Genomic DNA, 27,442 nt, shown 5'->3' on the forward strand with positions numbered 1-27,442 from the left:
GACACTAAGGAGAGAGATGAGAGGGGGAGAAATGTAATACAGATTAAAGTAAATGCCTCTCAATGTAAAATCAAGCACTCAATAAAGTCACAGTTTTCTAGTTGTAATTCTATACATCCCAAGTCTCCTGTGGTACGTTTCATCTTATTTAAAAGCAGCTGCATATTTTCTGATCCAGAGTTTCTGACACACTAAAAGTTTCACACTGAGTAACATAAAATCTCCAAATCTTCACAAGCATAAGAAACTTTCTAATTACATATCTTTTTCCTCCAAGTTCTGCTAGGAAGAAAGAAGCTGCCTGGAAAAGAACAATTTACCAAGTCTCAGCAGAATAAAAGCATCATTTTCCCAAAAGTGAGACACAGAACACTATTTGAATCTTAAAACAATAGTGCTGAAGTTCATCATTTAAAAAAAAAATCCCAACTTTGCCAAAAGAAGATGGAACGTTAATGTCTGATCTGATAGCTATAGTCCACGTGTTTAGAAAACCTGTCTCAACATTCTACATACCAACCTTCTGAAAACAATAGCCTAGCGCTATTGAAATGCCAAGGTTAGATTTTCTAAGTGGAAACCAAAAAATAACAGCTACCTTCCCTGAAATCAGGAAATCCCAGTATCCCACAACACAACCCAAGGAAACAAAGCCTTGGTCTTACACACATCCTTTTCATGGTAGTGGTATTTGGTAGAAGGCACATGTGAAGAGAAGTGAAAAGAAAAGAGGCCTTACTTCTCCACAAGGCAGCTCCCATGGGGAGTTGAAGGCACCAGTGTCAACACAAATGGGAAGCTGTAGGTAGAAAACACATAGAAGAATTATGTGCTTGTTGTCTTAACCCAGATTGCATCGGCCACATAATGCCAAGAACAGAAAGTCAGTCCATACTTGATGTTAAGCCCCTGAAGAAAAAACAAAGAAAAAACTAAGTCTTGAAATGAATCATGGGCATATGCAACTCCCTCTCTACTTTCAGATTTTTAAATGCAATGAGAACTCCCAGGGGATGGAAATGCCAGCCTGGAAAGCAATAATCAGGATCCTCAAGAGCAGCAGAATAAGGTCTGGGAGGTGTGGATTCTGTATTTGATAAGGTCTTTCACCAGGGAAATTTGGACAATATGGAAAATTTGGAAGTTCATTAATCAGGAAAGTGAAATAAACCCAGTAGGCATTTGTTCAGTGTTTCCAATTATGAGACACTAATCTTGGCACTGAAGGGAGAATTACAAAGATGTACAACATATCACCTCCATCTCCTTGGGGAGATACATATAACCATAAATAGAGTCTTGTGCAGCATAATAACTAAAGGTGATCATTAATACTCCCAAGACATCCATTACATGCCACACCCCATTCTAAAGGGGTTTCCATGTTTTATTTCATTTAATTATCATAATCTATGAGACAGGTACTATTATTCTGCTATTTTAGTGAAAAAACTGAAGCTCAGAGAGGCTGAGTAACTTACCTAATGTCACACAGCTCCTAAGTGGTATGTTAGTGACTTAAACCCAGGCTCCAGATGCCCACCACACAGTATAGCATGCAAATGATGCTAATTCTGTCTGTTGTGAGTTATGGGGGCAGGATGAGGTAGGGAGGTAGGGAGAGAAATGGGAGCTTCCAAGAGGAAAGGGCAATTGAGCTTTATGGTGCCTCAATGAACACAATATAACCTCCCACAAAATAACTGGGTCCCTAGGCTTTGTTTCCTTATCTCTGAGTAAGACTGATGAGTTTCTCTCTTGGGTTCCTTTGAATCTTTTTATCACTTCAGAACTCAATATGTCACCTCTTGTGACATCAGTGACATCACCAGAAACAGTACATAAAGAGCGAGCTTTTTGGGGCACCTGGGTGGCTCAGTGGGTTAAGGCCTCTGCTTCGGCTCAGGTCATGGTCTCGGGGTACTGGGTTCGAGCCCCGCATCAGGCTCTCTGCTCGGCGGGGGGCCTGCTTCATCCTCTTTCTCTGTCTGCCTCTCTGCCTGCTTGTGATCTCTGTCTGTCAAATAAATAAATAAAAAAAAATCTTTAATAAAAAAAAAAAAAGAGCAAGCTTTGGAAGAAAATGAGTCAATAACAGCCATGTGACATTAGGAGATTTGTGCACCTTTACTGAATTTTAGTTTTCGTCATTTTTGCACTGGGATAATCTTCATAAGGTTGTTGTAGAGATTCAATAATCGACACACAGTGCCTGGCACACAGGGGACAGTCGATTAAATTTAGTCTCTACTTCTCCCTTTCCTTTTCTTCAGTTGCATAAAAATCTCAGTTCTTGAACTCCCTTACACCTTAGATGAGGGACCTGGATATGCAACTGGACACACGTTAGTAGAATACCCTTTGGAGGGAGATTAAAAAATAAAAGATAGAATTTTTTTTTAAAAGATTTTATTTATTTGACAGAGAGAGATCACAAGCAGGCAGAGAGAGAGAGAGGAGGAAGCAGACTCCCTGCTGAGCAGAAAGCCTGATGCGGGGCTCGATCCCAGGACCCCGAGATCATGACCCGAGCCGAAGGCAGCGGCTTAACCACTGAGCCACCCAGGCACCCCAAAAGATAGAATATTTGAGGCTATGAAATGTTTGCCAAAATATCTGCAAGGTTTTAATTTGCAATGCATCCATTTTATATTAAAATACTTTGTCCTTCTCTTGATCTCTTTCCTTGTACAACTCAACTACCTTACTGAACAGTCACATGATCAACTGGAAACCAAGAGGTGAAGACACACACGTGCTATTTATAAGTTATGATTCATATGGCCTAGGAAGCTTTCAGCATTCCTCAAGTCATGCAAAAGTGCACAGCTGAAAGAATGAAAACCTTTGTAATGTTACATACTAAAATAAATGTGAAAGGAAGTGGACAATAAAGTCCTATCCAAAAACACCTGCCATAATTTAAAGCTTTGTTTTCAAAGATCGAGTAAAGATAGAGATCAAGATGCATACTCCAGAAAAGACAGAGACCATACTGATATCCAAGAGAAAAAAAGAATATATAAACAGAGCTTTTACTTCTTCTTTCATTAACTCAGAATACATTATTTTTTAACCAGTGGTGGCTCAAGAGATTTCAGACTTTTCTTCCCTTTTTAATGTCTTTTTAAGCTAAGATTTAACTTACATATATTAAAGTACACCAATCTTAAGTGTACATTCAATGAATTTTTACATAGGCACACACCTAAGTAACTATCTCCCAGATCAACATATAGAACATTTTCAGCACTCCTGAACGTTCCCAACCCCCTTGCAGATACCAAAAGGTACCTCTATCTACACTTCCTAGTTCAGCACTGTAACAAAAATAGGCAATGATCAATGAAAAAATAAAGGAGTCCTAAACCTAATTTGTGTCTTCTGGTGTGTGCTAGAGTTTTTCACCATAAAAACTACTCACAGGCAGTTTAGTAACCATAGAATCTCAAGGCTCTAAGGAACTCGCTCCCTGGATGATAAACTGAAAGCCACAGCCTGGGACGCTCTTATTCCGGAAGAGTCAAATGACCTATTTTTTCTTCTAGAGGAAAATGATTAAGGAAAGCATTAAGAGGAGAATTAAGGAGAATTAAGCCAGATTGTTTGCAAACTCCATGTCAATAAGAATGACTCATTAGTGACTCAAATTCTGCTTTGCGGTTAGCCAAGCCAAGATAGGTAATAACCATGAGTCACTTAGGACCATACTCTTGATTGGATCATGAAGCCATCAATTGTACACAGAGATGCCTCCCATTTGATATCAACAGAGCATGAACTTTGAGGTTTTTTTCTAACTATGATAATTTGACATTCTTGCATACATTTCTTTTTTGCAATACATTTCTTTTCAAATTTCGATTTAAATCCTAGTTCATTAACATACAGTGCAATGTTGGTTTCAAGAATAGAATTCAGTGGTTCATCACTTACATATACAACACCCAGTGCTCATGATAAGTGTTCTCCTTACTACCCATCACTCATTTAACCCATCTTCCTGCCCATCTCCTCTTTAGCAATCCTCAGTTTGTTCTCTATCATTAAGAGTCTTTTATGGGGCACCTGGGTGGCTCAGTGGGTTAAGCCGCTGCCTTCGGCTCAGGTCATGATCTCAGGGTCCTGGGATCGAGTCCCACATCGGGCTCTCTGCTCAGCAGGGACCCTGTTTCCTCCTCTCTCTCTCTGTGCCTGCCTCTCTGCCTACTTGTGATCTCTCTCTGTCAAATAAATAAATAAAATCTTTAAAAAAAAAAAAAAAAGAGTCTCTTATGGTTTGTTTCCCTCCCACCTTTTTTTTCTCTTTTCCCCTGCCCAAACGTCCACCTGTTTTGTTTCTTAAGTTCCCCCATATGAGTGAAATCATATGGTATTTTCTTTCTCTCACGGACTTATTTCACTTAGCATAATATACTCTAGATTCATTCACATCATTGCAAATGGCAAGATTTCAATCTCTTTTTTAAAAGATTTTATTTATTTGCCAGAGAGAGAGAGCAAGCGAGCAAAGGCAAGAGGAGTACCAGGCAGAGGGAGAAGCAGGCTCCACACTGAGCAAGGAGCCTGATTTGGGACTCAATCCCAGGACTCTGGGATCATGACCTGAGCTGAAGGCAGACACCTAAATGACTGAGTCACTCAGGCATCCCAAGATTTCATTCTTTTTGATGGGTGAGTAATATATATGTGCAGTGGACTATACACAAACACACACCCACCACATCTTCTTTATCCATCAGTTGATGGACATTTAGGCTCTTTGAATAGTTTGGCTAATGTTGATGATGCTGTTATAAACATTGGCATGCAATGTTTATTTAACATGATGCTGTTATAAACATTGGCACCCTTTCAAATCTGTATTTTTGTATCCTTTAGGTAAATACCTAGTGGTATAAATGCAAGAACGTAGGGTAATTCTACTTTTAACTTTTTGAGGAACCTCCATACTGTTTTCCAGAATGGCTGCACCGGTTTGCATTCCCACCAACAGAGCAAGAGGGTTCCCCTTTCGCCACATCCTTGCCAACACCTGCTGTTCCTTGTGTTGTTATTTGTAGCCATTCTGACAGGTGTGAAGTGGTATCTCATCATGGTTTTGATTTCTATTTCCCTGATGATGAGTGATGCTGAACATGTTTTCATGTGTCTGTTAGCCATCTGGATGTCTTCTTTAGAAAAATGTCTACTCATACCTTCTTAACAGAATTTCTTAACAGGATTATTTGTTTCTGGGGTGTTGAGTTTGGTGAGTTCTGTATAGATTTTGGATACTAACCCTTTATTAGATATGTCATTTGTGAATATCTTCTCCCATTCCCTAGGTTGCCATTTAGTTTTGTTAATTGTTTCCCTTGCTGTACAGAGGTTTTTTTCTTGATGAAGTCCTAATAGTTCATTTTTGCTTTTGTTTCCCTTGCCTCCAGTGATGTATCTAGTAAGAAGTTGCTATGGCCATGGTCAAAGAGCTTGCTGCCTGTGTTCTTTAGGATTTTTGTGGTTTCCTGTGTCACATTTAAGTCTTTCAACCACTTTGGATTTATTTTTGTGTGCGGCATAAGAAAGTAGTCCAGTTTCAATCTTATGCATGTGGTTGTCCAATTTTCCCAACACCATTTGTTGAAAAGACTGTCTTTTTTTCATTGGATATTCTGTCCTGCTTTCTTAGAGATTAGTTACCCATATATTTGTGGGTCCATTTCTGGGTTTTCTATTCTATTCCACTGATCTGTGTCTGTTTTTGCGCCAGTACCATACTGTCTTAATCACCACCGCTTTGAAATGTAGCTGCAAGTCTGGAATCATGATGCCTCCAGCTTTGCTTTTTTTTTTTCCTCTCAGGATTGTTTTGGCTATTCAGGGTCTTTTTTGGTGCCATACTAATTTTAGGATTGTTTTTTCTAAGGCTGCAAAAATGCTGGTGGTAATTTGATAGGGATTACATTAAATGTATAGATTGCTTTCATTGGATAGACATGTTAACAATGTTTGTTCTTCCAATCCATGAGCATGGAATGCTTTTCCATTTCTTTGTGTCCTCCTCAATTTCTTTTATAAATGTTCTATAGTTTTCAGTGTACAGATCTTTTACCTTTTTAGTTAGGTTTATTCCTAGGTACCTTATGGTTATTGTAAATGGGGTAGATTCCTTCATTTCTTTTTCTGCTGCTTTGTTATTGTTGTATAAAAATGCCACAAATTTCTGTACATTGATTTTATATCCTGTGAATTGACTGAATTCACATATTAGTTCTAGCAAGTTTTGGGTGGAGTGTTTTAGGTTTTCTATTTGATGATCATGTCCTTTGGAAATAGTGAGAGTTTGACATCTTCCTTATTATTGGGATATCTCTTATTTCTTTTTGTTGTTTGACTGCTGAGGATGACTTCCAGTACTTTGTTAAATAGTAATAGTAAGAGTGGATATCTCTGACTTGTTCCTGAACTTGGAGGAAAAGCTCTCAGATTTTCCCCTTTGAGGGTGATATTAGCTATGGGTCTTCCGTATTTGGCCTTTATGATGTTGACGTATGTTCCATCTATCCTTACTTTGCTGAGGGTTTTTATCAAGAATGGATGCTACAGGAGCACCTGGGTGGCTCAGCTTTTAAGCATCTGCCTTTGGATCAGGTCACGATCCCAGGGTCCTGGGATCGAGTCCTGCATTGGGCTCCCTGCTCCAAGGCAGGAAGCCTGCTTCTCCCTTTCCCACTCCCCCTGCTTGTGTTCCCTCTCTCGGTGTGTCTCTCTCTGACAAATAAATAAATAAAATCTTAAAAAAAAAGAATGAAAAAAAAGAAAAAAGAATGGATGCTATATTTTGTCAAATGCTTTTCCCCCATCTATCGAGAGGATTATATGGTCCTTATCCTTTCTTTGGTTAATGTGGTGTCTCATGTTGATTGATTTATGACTATTGAGCCATCTGTGCAACCCAGGAATAAATCCCACTTGACTACGGTGAATAATTCTTTCAAAGTACTGTTGGATTCAATTTGCTCATATCTTGTTGAGAATTTTTGCACCCATGTTCATAAGGGATATTGGCTTGTAATTCTCCCTTCTAGTGGGGTCTGTGTCCAGTTTTGGAATCAAAGGCATGTTGGATTCATAGAAAGACTTTGGAAGTTTTCCTTCCATTTCTATTTTTTGGAACAGTTTGAGAATAGGTATTAATTCTTCTTGAAATGTCTGGCAGCATTGCCCTGGGAAGCCATCTGGCCGTGGACTTTTGTTTGTTGGGAAATTTTTAATTACTGATTCAATTTCTTTGCTGTTTATGGGTCTGTTCAAATTTTCTATTTCTTCCTGTTTCAGCTGGTAGTTTGTAGGTTTGTAGGAATTTGTCCATTTCTTCCAGATTGCACAGTTTGCTAGCATATAATTTTTCATAGTATTCTCTTATACTTCTATTTTTGTGGTGTTGGTTGTAATCTCTCCTCTTTCATTTGTGACTTTTATTGAGTTAGTGCTTTCTCTTTTCTTTTTGTTAAGTCTAGCTAGGGGGTTATCAAATTCATTAATTCTTCCAAAGAATCAGCTCTCAGTTTCATTGATCTGTTCTACTTCTTTGTTTTTTGTTTGTTTCTTTATCATTTACTTCTGCTCTAATGTTTATTATTTCCCTTCTTCTGCTGGCTTTAGGCTTTATGTGCTCCTCCTTTTCTAGCTCCCTTAGGTGTATTGTTAAGTCATGTATTTGAGACTTTTCTTGCAGACCTATTGCAATATACTTGCTTCTTAGGACTGCCTTTGCTGCATCCAAAAGGCTTTGGACTGTCATGTTTTCATTTTCATTTGCTTCCAATTACTTTTGTATTTCTTATTTAATTTCCTGGTTAACCCCTACATTATTTAGTAGGATATCCTTTAACCTCCACGTATTTGTGGGCTTTCCAAATTTTGCTTATATTTGACTTCAGGTTTCATAGCACTATAGTCTGAAAATATTTTTTGCAACACATTTGTTCTGGTAAGTATAAGGTCATTTAGTAAAATTTGGGAATACAATGAGTGACAGAGGGTATTCTACCAGGCAGCAAAGCAATCAAATCCAAGAGTTCCTGCTTAATCTAAACACCTGAGCTAATACAATATTTTAGTTTGGTCCAAATGTAGATTACCTGTCAATAAGTTTTCCAAACAGGGATACCTTTAAAAAGGGAACCCTACTATAAATAAGCCATAATAGTGGGAATAAATCAGGACTCTCTCAAACAAATGAGAATGTTCAGTCATCCTAGCTCTGATAAGCCTCCATAAGCCTCAGAATTCCTATTAATTACCTCTTAAATCCAATGACTTCTATACTATTAAACTAAAACTTTTATGGTGGCAAAGATATTTGAGAGGGGAAAAAAACCCAGGACATATGAGAGATTACAGATGAGATCTAGTAAGCTAAACATATCGATATCACTGATCTAAGGATGGAGCCTTAGCTTCTGATACAGATATCAGCTTGAAGAGGGCTGAGAACTCAGAGGGGAATAGATGTTACACCTTCTACAGCTTTAGTGATGCCTTCTTGCATACAACACAATACTCCACACACTGTGGGTTTTCATTAAATACTGACAGCTGATGATATAAGGGAGGGTAGTTAAAATATTATTCTGGTCAGTAATAATAATATGATGATAATCAATAGTTTAAATGAACTGAGTGCTTACTAGGTACCTGGAATACTTTACTAATTCCTTTACATATATAAGCTTTCTAAATTTACAAGTGATCCTATAACATAGATACTACTGATATTTCTGTTTTTACCCCCAGACGAGGAAATGGAGGTTTATAGGAGGTAAGCCAGGTGCCCAAGGTGGTCAAGTGCATATTAGGACTCTTAGATCAGTCCGAATCTCAATCACTTGACCTCTCCTCATGACCACCCCTCCCCTGCTGAGACTCTTTTGCCACAGGACAATTCCCTGAAGGAGTTCAAACAAGGAGGGCTATTTCCTGAAAGGAGACCACAGACAATCCCTCAGAAAGAAGGGGCAAAAGAGCAAATTCTGTAGGACCACATGAGAAGTGCAACTGAGAAGCCAGGCATCAAGACCACAGCCACCTGCTCTCACCTCCTGCTTCTTTGTAGTACCTACTACTAATTTATACATTTTCTAGAAATCTGGAGGCTTGGGATTCTATAGGACCAAGCATTTCCAATGTCTGAATCTCCCGCTAATGTGTGTTTTACTGAAGAGCTTATTATTTATTTTTTGATAAATAGGAAAGATGAACTTTTATTACTTTGACTACTACTCTACTAGAAATAGAATAAATTCTGATTTTAGTCAGCCTGTGATCGCAACATACAGGGAAACATTCTGTTTTCATCTGCTATGCTTTTAAAGGTAGAAGCCCATACAAAGAAGCAGAAAGCCCTATAGGAAGAAGGTAAATGCACTTAGTTTGCCAAGTGAATAGATTTTAATAAGCACTCTTGCTTCATGAAATTTATTTAAAACTGTCACTCCACAATAGGTACTTCCAACATTTCTGTGTAAAGCAGTTTCTTCCCCCTTCCCTCTTTTAGTCTCTATAAGACAAAAAGTGATACAGCTGGAAGCATGAGGTCTAGAGTGCTTTCTTTGAGGCCAGCATTCTCTTACTTCAATGCTGTATTCCATTAATAGATGCACATTCCAGCACAAAACACACTGCCTGGACTAGGGCCCAGTTCTGACTTCCAGCCTACTGCCTTTCAACAAGTTGTGTGGATATGTAAGGGGGTTAGGTGGGGACTGGGTATGACTTGTGTGTGACCCAAAACAGAAGAACGTGAAGCATCCCATAGCCATCCCCTGCCCCTTCCCACCATCTGCTACCCAATTGTCTGAACCAAGCGTCTGGTTGTGATATAGAATTGTGATAGGTTTGGATTCAAGTTCTGTGTATATGTATCTTGTAAATAACCACTTATTGAACTCTTTCCCTGTGGACAATGAACTCCCTTGTAACACATAGGTACTTCTTTCTTTTTACATCTCCATCACATGGAATATAGCTTGGCACATTTCACATCTCCATCACATGAAATATAGCTTGGCACACGCAAAAACAAAACAAAACAAAACAAAAACCAAACCAGGTTGGAAGTAAAGAAGGAAGGAAGGAGGGAAGGAAGGAAGGAAGGAAAGAAGAACAGACTGCACAATCTACCTCAAATGAAGGGTCTGTTTATAAAATTTAAACAAACCCAAAGTAAAAGCTGTGGTTACTTGAGGGAAATAGAAAAACTTTCTTATTTGCCTGAGGTGTTTTCTGTATTCACTTCTCCCCTATTCCTCTTTTGCTTTCTTGTTTGTTAAATAATTCTTAAAAATGAATACTATTGGGGTGCCTGGGTGGCTCAGTGGGTTAAAGCCTCTGCCTTTGGCTCAGGTCATGATCTCAGAGTCCTGGGATCGAGCCCCACATCGGGCTCTCTGCTCAGCAGGGAGCCTGCTTCCCTCTCTCTCTGCCTGCCTCTCTGCCTGCTTGTGATCTCTCTCTCTGTGTCAAATAAATAAATAAAACCTTTTTAAAAAATGAATACTATTAGAAGACAAATTAGAAGACAACAAAATGCTGATAGGAATTGTCAAAAAGGAATAACATGAAAAGTATGTAAAACAGAATGAAAATTTTAAAAAGTGTGCAATAGGTGATATAAAGAAAAAAAGTAACAAGCAGAAACTCCTTGAATAATTAAGTATTAACTGCTTCCAATGTATTCATTGCACCATGCAAACTACATCGTCAGAACATTTCCCAGGAAGGAAAAGAGAGCATGTAAAACCAAGGCGCAGGGGAAGATAAGTCCTCATAAGCATGACATGATCATTAGTTCCCAAAACAAGGAAAGGAAGTTACTGTATGAATGTTTCTCTAAGAAAACATGAAAGATTCCCTAACTTTAAATCACTGCCTGTGGATTATAAACAGTGATTCTTGGACATACTTTGGAGCCAGACCATCTGGGAGTCATGGGACCTCTCTGACCCCTTTGAAACACTTGCCATCCACTAGCAGACAAGTGATAAGTAGCATAAGCTACTTTTCTTTTTTTAGTTGGAGGTCTAGGGTTGGGGGGGGATTTGAGTTAAATTTCTTTTTTCTTTTTTAAAGATTTTATTTATTTATTTGACAGAACAGAGATCACAGGTAGGCAGAGAAGCAGGCAGAGAGAGGAAGGGAAGAAGTTTCCCCGCCAAGCAGTGAGCCCAATATGGGGCTAGATGCCAGGACGCTGGATCACAACCTGACCGAAGGCAGAGGCTTTAACCCACTGAGCCACCCAGGCACCCCTAAATTTCTTTTTTCATTCACTCTCTTTTTTCCCTGCAAATTCCAAAATGAAAAGAAAAGAAGAGAAACAAAAAGAAAAGAAAAGAACATTTCAGGTTCCCTAGAGTTCCAGAAGATCATGGTTGAACAACACTGGTTAGAAACAACGACCCAGTGATTCCTTCATTCATTCAACACATATTTATTGAGCAACTAATAGGAACCAGGTGTTGTGGATGGAGTGGGAGACACAACACCCAAGTTGTTTTGGGGAAGATTCCAAAACAAGAAAGAGGACAGATTAAAAAAAAACAAATGGACAGAGAAGATAGTATCTCTCAGAGATCACCTCCCACCAACCTTCTCTTCCCTCCTTTTACTCCAGACAGAGTAGATAACAGGGGCCTTCTTACTATCCCTAGAATGTGCCGAGCTCAGACGTGCCTCAACACCTTTACTCATGCTCTCTCCACTGGCTGCCAAACTTTGCACCCAGACTTCACATGCTCCCTCCTTCCCCTCTTTCCAATCTGACAAATCACCTCTCAACGAGGTTGGGCTTCCTATGTAAAATGGGCTTCCCTCATTCTCCATTGTTTTCGATTTTATTTTGTTTGTACCTCCCATCTGTTGAAACTGTGTTCTTTATGTGCTTATGTTTCTCATTTTCAGTTCCTCCACTAGAATGCAAGACCCACCAAACACCATGGGTTTTGCCTGTATTGTTCATTTGTATATCTCACGCATTTAGAACAGTGCTGTTAGAAATGCCCATTCACCCACATCCACATTGACAAAGTATCTAAACTCAGAGGGCCTCATCTATTATCTGCACTGTGGTAGCCCATCTCCAGAGATGGTCCCCAGTGAAATGCACTCCTGTTATTTACACCTTGAATGTGGGGCGGCCTTGTAGCTCATCCTTGACCATAAGAAAGCAGCAGAGGTGAAGCCGCCTGACATCCAAGGTTATCACATAAGAAGCCTTGCAGACTCTCCCTTAGCCTTATACAACACATATCCTGGAGAAGTCAGCCACCACGTCAGAAATCTACATATACTGAGATGGCCATGTTGTAAGGAAGCCCAGGATAGCTATGTAGTGGGCCATGGAGGGAGACAAAATGTTCAGCTAGTCCCCACCTGTTCTAGCCATCCCAGCTGAAGCACCAGACATAGGAGTACACCTGAAACTCAACTGAGTCTTCAGATGGTACTCCAAACCCAGGCACCATCTGACGCCGACTACGGGAGAGACCTCTAGTGAGAACCCTCCAGCTGAGGGTCCACTGCACCAGGAGCAGAAATAATAAATTACTATTTTAAGCCATAAGCCTTGAGGTAGTTATGCAGCAATAGATAACTCCAAAAGGCAGCCACCAAAGACAGCTCTAGGTTCAAACATTTCCTTCCCTGCCAACATTACAGATGTGTCAGTGTCCTTGGGCTTTCCTTCACACACACTCTTCAGTAAGGTGTGCGTCTCTGCCATTAATGAAATTTGGTTTTACCCTGTCCGTTCTTCTGCACCCCTACAACCACCCAAAGTCAGGAAAGTTGCATCTTCATCCTCAGGGGATCACTGTCATCTTGGCTGAGGCCCTACATACACCCTCTTAAGCTCAGGCTCTTCTCTTAAAAATTACTTCAGATTTTACTTTTCAATTTTGTTTAGTGTGTGGCAGGCAACCCTTTCACCCTCCCTGAAGTAGAACCCAATATAGAACACAAACACACAAGAGAGGTAAAGTGAGAGGGGTCTAGCAGAGGCAGGAGAGGCTGTATCTGAGTGGTGGGAAGAGGGAGGCTGGTGTCATAAGACCTTCCTTCAATCACCAGCTCTCCCGCTCTCTAGTTCAAACCATCCAGCAGACTCCTCCAGAACCTGATGTGAAAACCACAATAAGGGATGGTCTCAGAGGCCTCCTTACCTCACATGTGATCCGTGACATTAACCATGCAAAAAATAGACATCTACTTTAAAACTTTGGGAATGATTTTAGACAGGGATGCCTCTGTAAAACTTTGGGAATGATTTTAATGTATTTTTTATGGGGCATCGTGTATTTTAATTTTTAAATAATATGGGGCTGGAAGAGGTTTTGTGTTTTTTTTTTTTTTTTTTTTTTTTACTGCTTTTGCTTTCTCATAGAATCAGAGTTAATCCTAGTGTGTGCCAACCACCACCTATTCCTATCGTAGCAAGCCCCTACCATCTTGTCCATTTCTCTAAACACGGGTGCTAAGCTTGGTTGGTGCTTCATCCCTAAGAGAAAGGAAGAGAATACTTCAAATTTTCCCATCTGCAGTATAACTGACTTGGAAAATACTGGTTTACAACCATTCTATGTGGTTTTTCTTTATATTATTTTCAAAAGCCTATAGAGTATGAGATTTCATGCCATACTATAGCTTTCCATTGCAATTTTAATAGCTGTACTCATCAGGAAATTGCCTTTCATATCAGTAAAGATCCCCTTCAAATAATGCTTCTCAACTTTCATTCTTAAAACTCTATTTAGAAGTCTTAAAATCAAATTCTTCAGTGTCACCGTAGGGCTTGCTGCTGAACTCTGTTTTCCCATTTTCTCCTTTGGATATTGAATTTAAATTGAAAACAGGAGTGGTCTGATCGGTGCTCATGAAATTCTTTGACTTAGGACACTAATTCATTGAATATTATGCATAGTTAAATTATTACAAGTTATACCTTGATAAGAGCATCAGCCACCTTTTTAAACATGTCCTCAGACAACAGGCACAAAATCCCAAGCATGTGATGACACTTGATATGTACCTACATTGGTTAATAAGTACATAGCCTGCCACGTGGTATAATTACTTGACCCAAACATCACCCAGCAGATTAGGTAATTACATGATACCATCATCTCCACTCAAATCTCCAAGCTCATATTTGAACTCTGCCACTGAGACTATGGACTGATGTACAGTGTATGTATCTGATCAACATCAAAAAGACAACAATTTCGATCAATATTCCAAGCTGTTAAGTAGAAGTCTCCTACCTCCTGAAAGGTGATGGATTAGGCATTTTCTACTGGACATGGTTCAGTAACTGGAAAAAGTAACAGCTAGAACTCCTCTTTGATATTAGAAACAAGAAATGATGTTCCGAAAGGCTAGGAGGAAGAAAAGTAAAGGGTATTTTATTAGAGAAAATCAAAGAGCCCCGTAAAATATATAGTAGGCATACGCTCAGGTCTCAGTTTTGTCATACTACAGTGAAATTTCCCCTAATGTTTGCCACTACTACTTTTAAAATACTGAATTCCATTTTATTGTAAAATAGCTCCATGAATAAACAAATTAGGAAGCTGTTTGACAATGTCTTTTAAACCCAGGCAAATATTATTATGTAAAATAATATTTTTTGCTTGCTCTTTTATTTTTTTAAATTTTATTTGTTAATTTGACAGGAAAGGAGAGCACAAGCAGGGGAGCTGCAGGCAGAGGGAGAAGCGGACTCCCCATTAGCAAGGATCCCAATATGGAACTCGATCCCAGGACCCTAGGATCTTGACCTGAGCAGAAGGCAAACACTTAAATGACTGAGCCACCCAGCCACCCCTTACTTGCTCCCTTCTAATTCCTCTCCACTCTAGGAAGGGCCATGTGCTATTTTCTTTTCTTTTTTTTTTTTAAAGATTTTATTTATTTATTTGACAGACAGAAATCACAAGTAGGCAGAGAGAGAGGAGGAAGCAGGGTCCCTGCTGAGCAAAGAACCCAATGTGCGGCTCAATCCCAGGACTCTGGGATCATGACCTGAGCTGAAAGCAGAGGCTTTAACCCACTAAGCCACCCAGTTTCCCCTATGTGCTATTTTCTTTACCTTCCTACATACCCATCCTCCTCCCCTGCTTTCTCACTTAAGACTGAATTATTCTAAGTCTTCATCCCACACACTACAGAACAAGTTCTAAGGTACTCATGTGCCCATACACTACAGAACAAGTTCTAAGGTACTCATGTGCTCACTAAATGAGCTCTAAGCCCATGCTGAGGAAGTTTTGATCACCTGCCCTTATTCAGGCATCCAAAGGGGCCTGACTGGGGTTTCTCAAGTGGTTAAGCATGTGACTACCATCTGACCACCAATTCCACTCCTAGGTATTTACCAGGAAGAATTCAAAGCAGGGACTCAAACAGGTATTTGTACATCAATGTCCACAACAGCATTATTCACAAGAGCAACAAGGCAGAAATAGCCCAACTATTCACCAGCAGGTAAACGGATCAACAAATGTGGAATATACAATGGAGTATTACCCAGCCATAAAAAAGAATGAAATACTGAGTTGGGAGTCTGCTTGAGATTCTTTCCCCTTTTCCCTCTGCCCTCCCGCTCTTGCTCTCTCTCTTTCCCTAAAATAAATAAATCTTTTTTTTCAACCAACATCTTCTTCCTTTTAATTTAAAATCAATTAATTACATATAGTGTATTATTAGTTTCAGAGGTAGTTTAGTGATTCTTCAGTTGCATATAACACCCAGTGCTCATTATATCAAGTGCCCTCCTTGATGCCCATCACCTAGTTACTCCACCCCTCCATCCACCTCCCCTCCAGCAACCCTCAGTTTGTTTTCTACAGTTAAGAGTCTCTTATGGTTTGTCTCTCTGATTTCATCATATTTTATTTTTCCTTCCCTTCCCCCGTGTTCATGTTTTCTTAAATTCCACATATGAGTGAAATCATATATTTGTCTTTCTCTGACTTATTTCGCTTAGCATAATACCCTCTAGTTCCATCCATGTCCTTGCAAATGGCAAGATTTCATTCTTTTTGATGGCTGAGTAATATTCTCTGTACACATCCACCACATCTTTATCCATTCATCTGTTGATGTACACCTGGGCTCTTTCCATAGTTTGGCTATTGTAGCTATTGCTGCTATGAACATTGGGGTGCATGTGTGCCAATAAATAAATCTTTTAAAAATCTGGAGGTAGAGAGAGAGCGCACGACCTACCAGGCCAACTCTCATGGAATTTACGTAAACATTTTTCTTTGAGTTTTATTTTGCAAGTGTCAATCAATTTCGGAGCAAGCAGGCTACTAAAAGATGCTTTTGTTCTCTCAGCCTAATCATATAGCTAATAAATGGAGAGGGGAAAAAGAGAACTTTGGAAGGGACTTGATCCCCCAAATCCTTGCAGTTATCTGAAAAGGTAGGTGTTTTATTTTACACACACCATATATGCACACATATACATACATACATGTGAACGCTACGGTTCTGTAGTCTTCGTCATTATTCTGAAATCTAAAGTCAATTTTAAGAGAACAATGAAGGACTTGCAGCCCCAGAAAGAGCACAGAGTTGGTGATTGCTCCCCCACCCAGCCACGTCATGAGCTACTGTTGCCCCTTGTCATTGTTTGAAAGGAAATGTAGGCTTCCAGCAAGTAAAACTACTCTTCCTCTCAACTACTCTGGAGAAGTAGAAAACCACCAACACATGCTTCACTTGGTGTAATACGGGCATGTTTAGAACGATACCTGGAACACGGCAGCTCTCAAAAAACCTGCGCGATAAATGATGTTTGAAATGCAAAACTTCAGATCGATTCACCACGTTCGAACCTCACCAAAAAGCTGGAAGAACAGACATTCCTTGTACTTGGCGGGGGCACAGCCCCTGCTGAGTTGCTAAGGAGGTTTTGAGGACGCCTCCCCATCCCCATCCCGTCCCCGCCGCTAGCCCAGGGAAGGGTTCACCAGACCACCCCTAGAGACAACCAGGTCTCCCTACCTTTGTCACTCAACTGACCTACTAATGAAGCCTCGACGGAGCAGTCCCCCATGAGGCAACATCCTGTGTGAATCATATAGGCCAGGCCCCAAGCCAGCCCACACAGCACATCTGTGTGCGAGAGCGCCTCGCGCAGGCGTAACCATTTCCTGGAGCCGCAGCCGGGCCGCCCGCTTCTCAAACTCCCGGGTTCCAGTCGGGGAGGCAAACAGCCCCCCACATCGGGAGGTTACATCTACGGGGCCTAGTTTGGCGCAGTTTCACCTGCGTGGCCAATTAGGTGCCTTCCCCCCAGCCCGGACTAGTTCAACAGGTTTCCTCGAGCCCGTCCCGGGCCTCCCGATTGGTGCAAGAGGCTGTCACTCGGCTTCGGCCCGCCCCTTCCCGCCCCTTCCCTCCCCGGCTCGCACGCCTGAGCCGACCAATCGCCGCGGGCCGGACGTGTCCAGGTTGGCGGCCCAGCCGCGCCGGGCCGGCCTGGATGCGCCGAGTCCCCGAGCGCACGGGGACAGCGCGGGGGAAGGCGCGCTTCGCAGGGCCTGCGCCCCGGACGCCGGCAGCCGCTGGGGGAACGCCTGAAGGTGCCCTCCACAGGAGGCCCCGATGACCGAACTACAGCAAGATGTGGAAGACACAAAGCCTGCCAAAGTGCTCGCGAAGAGAGAGAGCAGAGTGGGCTCAGCCCAGTGAGTATGCTTTGCGGGGACCCAGCCCCGGCGGCCGAGAGCGCGATGCCCGGCCAGACGTCTCTGCCGGGGACCGGTTTGGAGTGGAACTTGAGCGGGGGACGGACGGCCCTGTGGCTTGAATTCTTTCGGTGGCGCCGGGTCGCCTCTTTTTCTCCCCTTCTCCGATGCTGTGTTAGAGGAAAAGGCACGGTAGTGCGTCAGGAGTGGGCTGCAACTTGCAGTCCGGTGGGGATGCCAGGGATCGGACCCGAAGGCAACGACTGGAGGTTGGTCGTTCCCGAGGGACGTCTGGGGCAAGCCGTCAGGTCTCTAAGGCCGGTCAGGAAGCAGCAGCCCACATTTGTTTCTGTTGCCCTACTTCTTGATGACGTGTGGGAAGGTGAAGTTGCCTCATAGATGTCATCTGGTAGTTAGCGTCGCGGTGATGTGTGCTTTGTCGTTCGATTCAGAGCTTCAGGGTGTTGTTCTCCCATCCCCTTTCCTGTTTCCCCTCCAGAGAGGGGGAAAGTGGTGGAAAACATGGACTGTGCTTTATCTTGCCCCTTAGAGACTGTCTGGCTTTGCTTGAGAACTGGACACAAACTTCTTCAACACTTTTTTTTTTTTTTTCCTTTGAGAGAGAGAGAGGGTGTAGGAATGGGATGAGGGAGCACAGGAATATATAATAATATAAAACACTTCAGATATTGGGTTCTGACTATCCTCTTAAAGGATCCATGTTCACTGAAAAACAGTCTGAGGGGTTTGAAGTGGCGGGGGGGGGGTGGGAGGTTGGGGTACCAGGTGGTGGGTATTATAGAGGGCACAGCTTGCATGGAGCACTGGGTGTGGTGAAAAAATAATGAATACTGTTTTTCTGAAAATAAATAAATTGGGGGAAAAAAAAAGCTCATGGTGGGGGGGGTGGGAGGTTGGGGTACCAGGTGGTGGGTATTATAGAGGGCACGGATTGCATGGAGCACTGGGTGTGGTGAAAAAATAATGAATACTGTTTTTCTAAAAATAAATAAATTGAAAAAAAAAAGGATCCGTGTTCATAATAGGATTTGCACATTGTTGGGCCTATAAACTCCTATGGTTTTAGAAACTGAAAATTGAAATATTTTGGTCACAAGGATTAGCTTCCTGTAATAAAACTTATTTATCTTCCCTGTATAGCTTTTTTTAAAAAGCTGCAAGTATTATTTCCATAGTTATTATCCCCAAACCTTCTTGTTTGAAAAATGAAAAGAATCTTTTGTTATTCTCTTCTTTTCTACATCACTGTAACTTTTTTTTTTTTTAAGATTTTATTTATTTATTTGACAGAGCTCACAAGTAGGCAGAGAGGCAAGGAAGAGAGAAGCGGTGGAAGCAGGCTCCCTGCTGAGTAGAGAACGCAATCCGGGGCTTGATCCCAGGACTCTGAGATCATGACCTAAACTGAAGGCAGAGGCTTAACCCACTGAGCCACCCAGCGGCCCCTTTATCACTGTAACTTTAAATGATACTAAAATAAATATATAAATGTTAAGATGAACAAATAAACCCAATTTTTTTTTTTGGTACCAACCTGTTGGGCGGCAACTAAAAAATAGATTTCTATCTGCTTAATTTCAACATGTACTCATTTTTTTTTTAATGACACAGCCTGGTTCCACATAAAGACTTGTGTTTGGAAAAGCATCTTCCATCTGTGTATCAGAGTTTGTGCTGAAGTTTTGGAAGAAGAATAGCTTTTATTAGCTGCTTTGATTTGTTATTTCAAAGGCTTTGGTCGTGTTCTCTTCCAGTGTCTGCTTTCCTTGGCTACCCTTTCTTCTGCCTCTCAACTTTGTCAACTTAAGCTGATACTCTTTCCTCTTCAATGATAGATGACACTTGATTGAGGAAAAAAATCCCATAGGTATAGCCCTTAAAAAATGTTTTTGTTTTCTTAGCCTAAAATAAAATCCTAACTCTGTTCTAATTGTTCAAGCCCAAGAAAAAGGTAAACTAGCAAAGGCCATCTATCTCCTTTGCACTTAATCATTCTTATATAAGCTTCTCTTAAAAAAAGGTATATGTAGCATTTTAAACAGCCCTTGATAGATGTTTGAGGTGACAGGAGTATTAAGGGGCACAAATAAGGCTGGAGCCCAGGACTGTGACCCCCTAGTCCAGGAGTCCGCCGCAGGCAGTGTTATATTCCTGTTGCACAAAGCGGAATGATTCAGGTCCACCCAGCAGCGCCTAAATTTTTACATCTTCACATTCCCAATAGTCTACTCAGTTAAGGATATCGTTTTAGTAGATTGAGAAAATCTGTTAGCTGTTTAGATGAATTCTCTTAACTTAAAACTCTTCAGATGTTGGCAAACTAATTTTATAGAAAATAATCTTAACCATATTGAAGCAGAAGAACCCAAATAGCCAGACCTTTGTTTGGAACACCTACTTTGACAAATTCATTTCAGTTCAGCAAATATTGGTATACCTACTCTTGGCTCCATAATGGCGGGGAATACAGAATGAAGATGTTGTGGTATCTGCCCTTCTGGAACTCAAGAGCTGTGTTGAGGAGACGCATACATATATAGATAGATATTTCTGTATTTATCTATTACTGAAGTTCAGAGGACATTGGGGTCCCTGGCCATATTAAACCCATGAACAAGATAGTTCTATAAAAAGTTTGGCCTATAACTGAATCCTCTCCACAGTTGGGATGTTTGCCCATTTGGCACTCTTTAGTAAATTTTTCTAGGTTTATGGAGATTTTTGTTTATTTTATTTTGTTTGTTACAAAGTAGTAATTTCTAGGCCTGTTATAGTCACTTCTGAGTCAATCGAAAACTTTAGACACTTTCTACTTCCTGAGCATTTGAATTCTTGCTTTGGTAATGGAATAAGAGTGATTTTTAAGAGGGAGGTAGATACGTTGTCAGTGTTAACATGCATTGTGATTATTACATATCTGAAATCATTTGAGGAGCAAAATTTTGATGCTTAGAAACGCAGTCTAACTTCGTGGTTTTGAACTTTGTAACTTAGATTAATTATCACTAAGCTCAGAGTCATTGGAGTCCGAGTGTCCCAATGGACATTTTCTTCTCTAGTGTTAGAATGGCTTGTCTTCCTACACAGCCCTTATCACCCAGAACCTAGGTTCATAATGATAATAGCTGGCCCTTACTGAGAATCCTCGCTTTGTGGCAGGCAGGGTGCTTAACCCTTCACGTTCATTTTCATACAGGATTGGGTACATACTGTCATCTCCATTTTACAAATAAGAACATGGAAGGTCTGAGAAGTTAAGCAACTAGGCAGAGGCCTAGTTAACATAGAACAGCTCAAATTCAAGGCCAGGACAGCTCACTCTAGTCCTGAACTTGAATACTTTATCCCTACTTCTGTATTCCAGAATCTCTGATGGCCCTCCATGACCTCCTCTCCTCTGCCAAGAAGTTCAGACCTTTCATGATCTGAGCACACATAAACCATTTCTAATACTAGCATGCACTAGTCTCATTCCTAATACTAGCATGCACACCTAATGAGACAATACTAGTCTCATTCCTAATACTAGCATGCACATCTTTATAGCTAAGCAGTTGCACTAGTGGCCCTCTACTTAGAAGGTGAGGATGCGGAAGAATAAGAAACAGATGAGCCAAATGTACTTCTGAGTTAGTTTCCCTTCACTCCCTCCTCGCCTCTGTTCCTTTCTCAAGCAATTCCCTCTTTTCTTTGTCTCAGTGTACTTCTACAAGTCAACTCAAAATTTCCTTTCTTGAAAGTGTTTCCTTGGGCAAGGAAAGGCCATACTTAGCTCTCCCTTATCTGGGCTCACCTTGCATGCATGTGATCAACCCCAGAGAACTTAGCTGCCACTATTATTGCTGATAATTAATAGTTAATGTTTATTGGACATTTATTATGTACAAAGTACTATTTTAAGTTGTTAACAGATACTAACTCACGTACTAATCCAGGACATATTAGCAGACTCACATCATATTTTTTCTTACTGATTTTCTCAGAGTGCCCAATGTATAATCTCTTCCAATGACTGTCTCTTAGTGAGTGAGAGAGGCTGACACCCAGCCCTCTAATTAAGGTATATAATCTACTTACTGATATTCCACTTGAATATTTCCAGGGAAATCTTGCTTTTAAAGTTTCTTAATCAAATTTTCTGTCTGTAGCAGTTAGAATTTTTAGGTACTGGCCCAAGAATTTTGACTTAATTACTCATCTTTGTATTAGCAGTGAGGTGAGGCTGCACATTTATTCATCACCAAAATGCATTAATTTAGCTGTATATTTCCTTTTGAGATCCTAGTTTTCTCCTTTCAGCACTTTTTTCATTCTGAATGTTCTGTTCCCAATGTATAGACATTTGTAACAAACCTAACTTTTTTGACACACATTTTCTCAGATACACTTCAATTTCATAAACTCTCTTGTGGATCTCATTTATTAATACTAAGTTATTTTCATAGTTTTGTGTTTTTTTAAGATTTTATTTATTTATTTGACAAAAGGAGAGAGAGAGCACAAGCAGGGGAAACAACAGGCAGAGGCAGAGGGAAAGGGAGAAGCTGGCTCCATGCTGAGCAAGGAGCCTGATGTGGGACCTGATCTCAGGACCCTGGGACCATGACCTGAGCAGAAGACAGTGGTTTAACTGACTGAGCCACCCAGGCGCCCAGCTAAGTTATTTTCAATGAATTGCAAAAAGGATCTAAATTGACTGATATATTTCTGGTAAAAATTTACCTTGATTCATATTTCAAATAATGAATTTTATCACATGTAGCATATTTCTAATGCAGTTTTTATTTTTAACATACTTTAATAATTTGAGACATAAGAATTCTAGACATTTATTCAACTGGATATATATGGAGAAAGAGAGGATGGATGTGGACAACATAAACATTTACCTCAAAAGGAAATTTTTGTATTAGCAAGAAGTAGTAAAGATTTTAGGAACATATTTGACATTAGTGAATTCAAGTAAAAATAAGTGACCTGCCCCAAAAGCATTTATCATACAAACAGAATAAAGGTTGGAGTTAAGACGGGGTCTTGCTTTGGAGGCAAGAGGAGCAAAAACCAATAATGTTTGAGGATAGCTTGATTTCTTAGTGCTTGTTTAATTCCAAACTTCCAAAGTGCTCATTTAGAAAGAAAATCTCCATATTGTATATTGCCTATATATTATCTCTCTTTCCATGTGTGTACCTGTGGGTGTGTACACATTTTTCTAAAATCCTAATTTCCAGGTCACCAATTCTGACAGGTTATCTAGTGTACTTTTTAATAGAAACTTTGGAATAGGAATAAAATACTGTAACATTAGAAACCATTAAATTTTCATTAAAGTGAAACAATCAGAGGAGTTTAAAAAGATGGAGAAAAATCAAACAAGGTGCTGGTCTAAAATGTTCTTGGAAAGGGATTTAATGAGTCAAATCAGTCCTCTGGCTTGAGGGTACTATCCAGGGAGATCACTGATTTATCAAGGTAGTTCATAAAGACGTTAAGAATGTAGGCTCGGGAAACAAGGATTTGAAATCTAACTTTCCTGTCTCCTGAAGTGTGACCCTGGCCAGTTACTTAGCACCGCTAAGTCTCCCTTTTGTCATCTGTAAAGGGGAAAACTTAAGTCAGCTGCTTCACAGATGCCTGCTTTCATGTTTAAATGAGAAATTAAGAAATTCACTTCCCTTACTGCCTGACATCATGAGCTCTCAGTAACCATAGCTATGCTCATCTTTGCTGTTGAAGGTCTGGGGCTTGCTGCGCAATGGAGGGTAGCCTGGAGATAGGGAAGGTAGGCTGGTAGCAGGGAGGGAGGCTGACATAAAAAGTAATTAAATTAATCAAAATTCAACAGGCCTGCCTGATGATCTCATGCCCTTGTGATGTACTCAGTGAGCCTCTGTTACATCAGCTAGACCTTGAGGACTCTCAGGAGGTACCTGAGCATTTCCTTGAAAACCTACATGGCAGCTTGGTTTTTAGTTTATGCTAAAAGGATCTCCTATTGTAATTGTTCAGTGACCTACCAGCTTATTTAAATATTGCTTACTGCTTTGGTTGTTATCCCATCTGTTGTCCAGGACTGTTATCTACAAGCCATTGATTTTCACATCCTGCTTCCTGGCACTGAGTTTTATCTTGCAGCTCCTCATCTTTAAACTGCTGATTGTTTTTCATTTGCTGCACTCCAGTAGAACTCTGCTTCACCATCTTTCTGATTCTTTAAATGCTCAGCTCTAAGCATTTCACACATTTTCAAATGGCGTAAAGCAGAGGTCCTCAAGAAAGACTCTGCCACAGTCATCTCAGTGACCATTCTTTCTCCTCAAAGGACAACGGGTGTTTTTTTCTGAACTTAAATTTGATTATTTACTCCTAGCAGAGAAGCAGAACCAACTTCTACTGCATTCCGTAAGAGAAACTAATTTGGATGTTGTCATAAGTCTCTCCGTGTCCCATTCAGAATGGGACATGATGTCTCAAGAGCCAGATTAGTTTTAACAAGTTTATTGAGATATATATAAAATATCATAAAATTTACTCTTTTCCAGTGTACAGTTAAGTAACTTTACTAAGTGGTGTGCCATTGGCATACCTGGTTTTAGAACATTTTCACCACCCCCCATAAGACTCCTTAGGCATATTTGTTCCCCATTCCCACCTAGCCCCAGGTAACCACTTGTTTACTTTCTGTTTCCACAAATTTGCCTTTTCTGGGCATTTCATATAAATGGAATCATATAATATGTGGTTTCTTCTTTTTTATGATTTATTTATTTATTTATAAGAGAGAGAGTGTGTGAGTGAGAGGGAGAAGCAGCCTCCCCACTGAGCAGGGAGCCCAAAGTGGGGCTCGACCCCAGGATGCTGAGATCATAACCTGAGCCGAAGGCAGATGTTTAACTGACTGAGCCACCCACGTGCCCCAGTATGTGATTTCTTATATCTGCCTTCCTTCACTTAACATTGGGTTTTTGAGGTTCATCTGTGAGATAGCATATGTCAGCAGTTCATTCCTTTTTATTGCTGTATAGTATTCCACTATATAGATATACCACATTTTGTCTGTCTCTTCATTTGTTCATGAACATTTAGTTTGTCTCCACGTGTTGGTTATTATGAATAATGCTATGACTGTTTGCATGCAAGTCTTTGTGTGGACATATATTATTAATTCTCTTGAGTATATACCTAGAAGTGGAATTGCTAGGTCATATTATAATTGTTTAACTTTTGGAGGAACTGGCAGATTTTTGCCAAAGCAGCTATGCCATTTGATGTTTCTCCTAGCAATGTGTGAGGGCCCATGGTATAGATTTAAGAGAAAATGCTTTCACAGTGCAGGGAAGCAAAATTCTAAGCACTTTAAAGGTAGATCAGTGACTTATACTCCGTAACATAGTAAACATTTGTTGATTGTTAACTGAGTGACATTCATACTTACAATTTTGAAAACTCCTCCAAACTGCAGTGTTATTGAAGATGTGAACAGGTGTTACAATGTTAACAAAGATAACTCTGGCTGTCATACTTGGGTACATTTTTTACAACGTCTTAAATTTTTCATAAAACATTTATCACATATTTTATGACAGAATAATAGAAAGAAGAAATTTTAAAACTGGACCATAATCTCCTCCATCTGTGTTGACCTATTTTAAAGCAATATGTGTATAAGGTTAGAAAAATAAAACAAGGTAAGCTGTGTACAAAATGAAAATTGAGGGCTTTGTTCCTGTCTCCCACGTTAAATGCCCTTATTTCAAAGGTAACTGCTTGCTGAGGTTTTTGTATTCTCTCGCACTTAAGGCCAGAATCAAGGTTTTTTGTTTGTTTGTTTGTTTGATTTGTTTTAGAATATTCAGCTCCCAGTATGCATATAAGTATGTTGGACTTGGTAAAATGAAAGACCGTGGGAGGACTAAGAGTGATCATACTCTACTTGGACAGCATACCTAGTACACAAGCTACCTAAATGGCAGACGGTATTCTCATAAAGCACTGTTTGCTCAAACTTCTTTGCATAGTAGTTATCTACCAATAAAGTGGCCTCCTCAATTCTAGCATTGAAGGATAAATAAATCCATCAGAACGTGACTTTGAGTGGACCTTAGCAACGTGGCCTTGTGGAGAGTCTGATTTCTGACTGCGCTGTCCTCCAGTTAGCAAAACATTTTCTCATCTCTTCTGTTCCCCTCTCCTAAACGAAGGACACTAGGCAGGCCCTTGATGAGATGAGGTAGCTATAGCTGGGCTGCGATGTGAACAACTAGATGAAGGGCACAATAGTGATGAGATGGGTTTAAAAAAAGAAGAGATTGAGCAGAGAAGTAGAAATGTGAAGGTAGCAACAGTGAGTAAGGAGGGGGGAGAGAAGAAAGAAGAACTCAGGAGGGATATCGAGTTACATGGAAAAGAGAAAGAAAAAATGCTAATTTAACATTAATGTATACAATTTTCTATTTGTCCCCTGGATCCCTGGTTCCCTGTTCTATTTCTCTTCTTCTCTCCATATGCTCTTCTGTATGCTGTCAGTGAAGTCTCTGACACTGCAATGTATAGCAGACATGCCTCTTCCCTCATGGAGATACTGAGTTGCGTGTAAAGGCTGGTGTTTTCTATAAGTCCCTATATATCAGGTTTATTATTATACCCTTATTTGTCACCTTCTGGATTTTTCAAATTATGTCTTCCATCTCATGCAGTGAGTTAAAAACTGGGAAGAACCTTAGAAATAGCCTAAATCTTGTGTCCTTTACTATTAGGGATTAGTACCTGAAGACCATGATCTTGGGATCCTACAAATTATTTTGAAACCCCTAGGGTGTAGTTCCATAAGAAGAGTGTATTGCGAATTGAGTTGCTATAGGATAACAGTGATGAAAAACTAATTCATTGTGACAGCTTTTATTATCACAGTATTGTTTCTATAAATCTTTGGAAAATAACACCTCACTTGATCCTAACAGCTTAAATATTATGCTACATAACATAAAATGTGGTCTTGTGAGAGCTTACAGGAAACATCAAGAATATTTGCCTTTCCTTTTAGAATAAAGTATATAGTATATAAAGTACACATGAAGTTAGTAGATTTCTTACACTTGTTCTTGACTTGATCAGAATCTTTTCTAAAAATTTTACAAAGAATCACAGCACCTTTATGGAAATCAGATACTAAAATCAAAACATCAGATTTTTCATCAGTACCTGAAATGAGAGAATAATCAGTGGCTTGGGAGAAAGGCAGTATTTAACAGCTGATAGTAACTGAGAGATTTGCTCCTATTCTCAACTGACATTGACTAGGTAGTTGTGTATGTTGGGTACCATGTAGCGTGTCATGGCAGTCACCATGATGAAGAACATATGGCCTTTGCCCCTAAGGAAAATAAGAGCAGAGGAAAGGAATATTTTGAGAGTAAATTTTTTTTCAAAGGAGAGACAAGGTAGCTTCTGAAAATATATTAAAGCTTAGGTGAGGTGTGATATCATTGTTATGTGGTAGACACCAGAGTGCTTTTACATATGAGGTAGGTATGGTTCTCATTGCATTTTATGCCTCACAGAGACTTAGCAACTTGCCCAAGATCACAGCAGCTTCTGAAGTATTGAAGCCAAAATTCAAATGCCCCAGCAGTCTAATCTGAACCAGCCCCCTTGGATGGTTCCTTACTCAAACAACCTTAGTA

General features: G+C 40.1%; 1 protein-coding gene and 1 pseudogene across 6 annotated transcripts in view; both read left to right on the forward strand.

Moving 5' to 3' along the window:
* The window catches only part of GRAMD2B (GRAM domain containing 2B), a 111,872-nt gene that overhangs the window by 24,312 nt on the left and 60,118 nt on the right, over positions 1–27,442 (forward strand). For 2 of the 6 annotated variants that reach the window (XM_044264030.1, XM_044264055.1), the window contains exon 1: positions 17,537–17,738. The exons of the other annotated variants lie outside the window; for them this stretch is intronic. In XM_044264030.1, the coding sequence (XP_044119965.1) occupies positions 17,656–17,738 (83 nt within the window). In that variant the 5' untranslated portion in view covers positions 17,537–17,655. Of the gene's footprint in view, positions 1–17,536; positions 17,739–27,442 lie in introns of those variants that run through there. 6 annotated transcript variants of the gene reach the window in all.
* Positions 17,784–27,442, forward strand: part of LOC122895833 — a 39,637-nt pseudogene continuing 29,978 nt past the window's right edge.

This window comes from Neovison vison, chromosome 1, assembly GCF_020171115.1.
Source record: "Neovison vison isolate M4711 chromosome 1, ASM_NN_V1, whole genome shotgun sequence".
NCBI lineage: Eukaryota > Metazoa > Chordata > Mammalia > Carnivora > Mustelidae > Neogale > Neogale vison.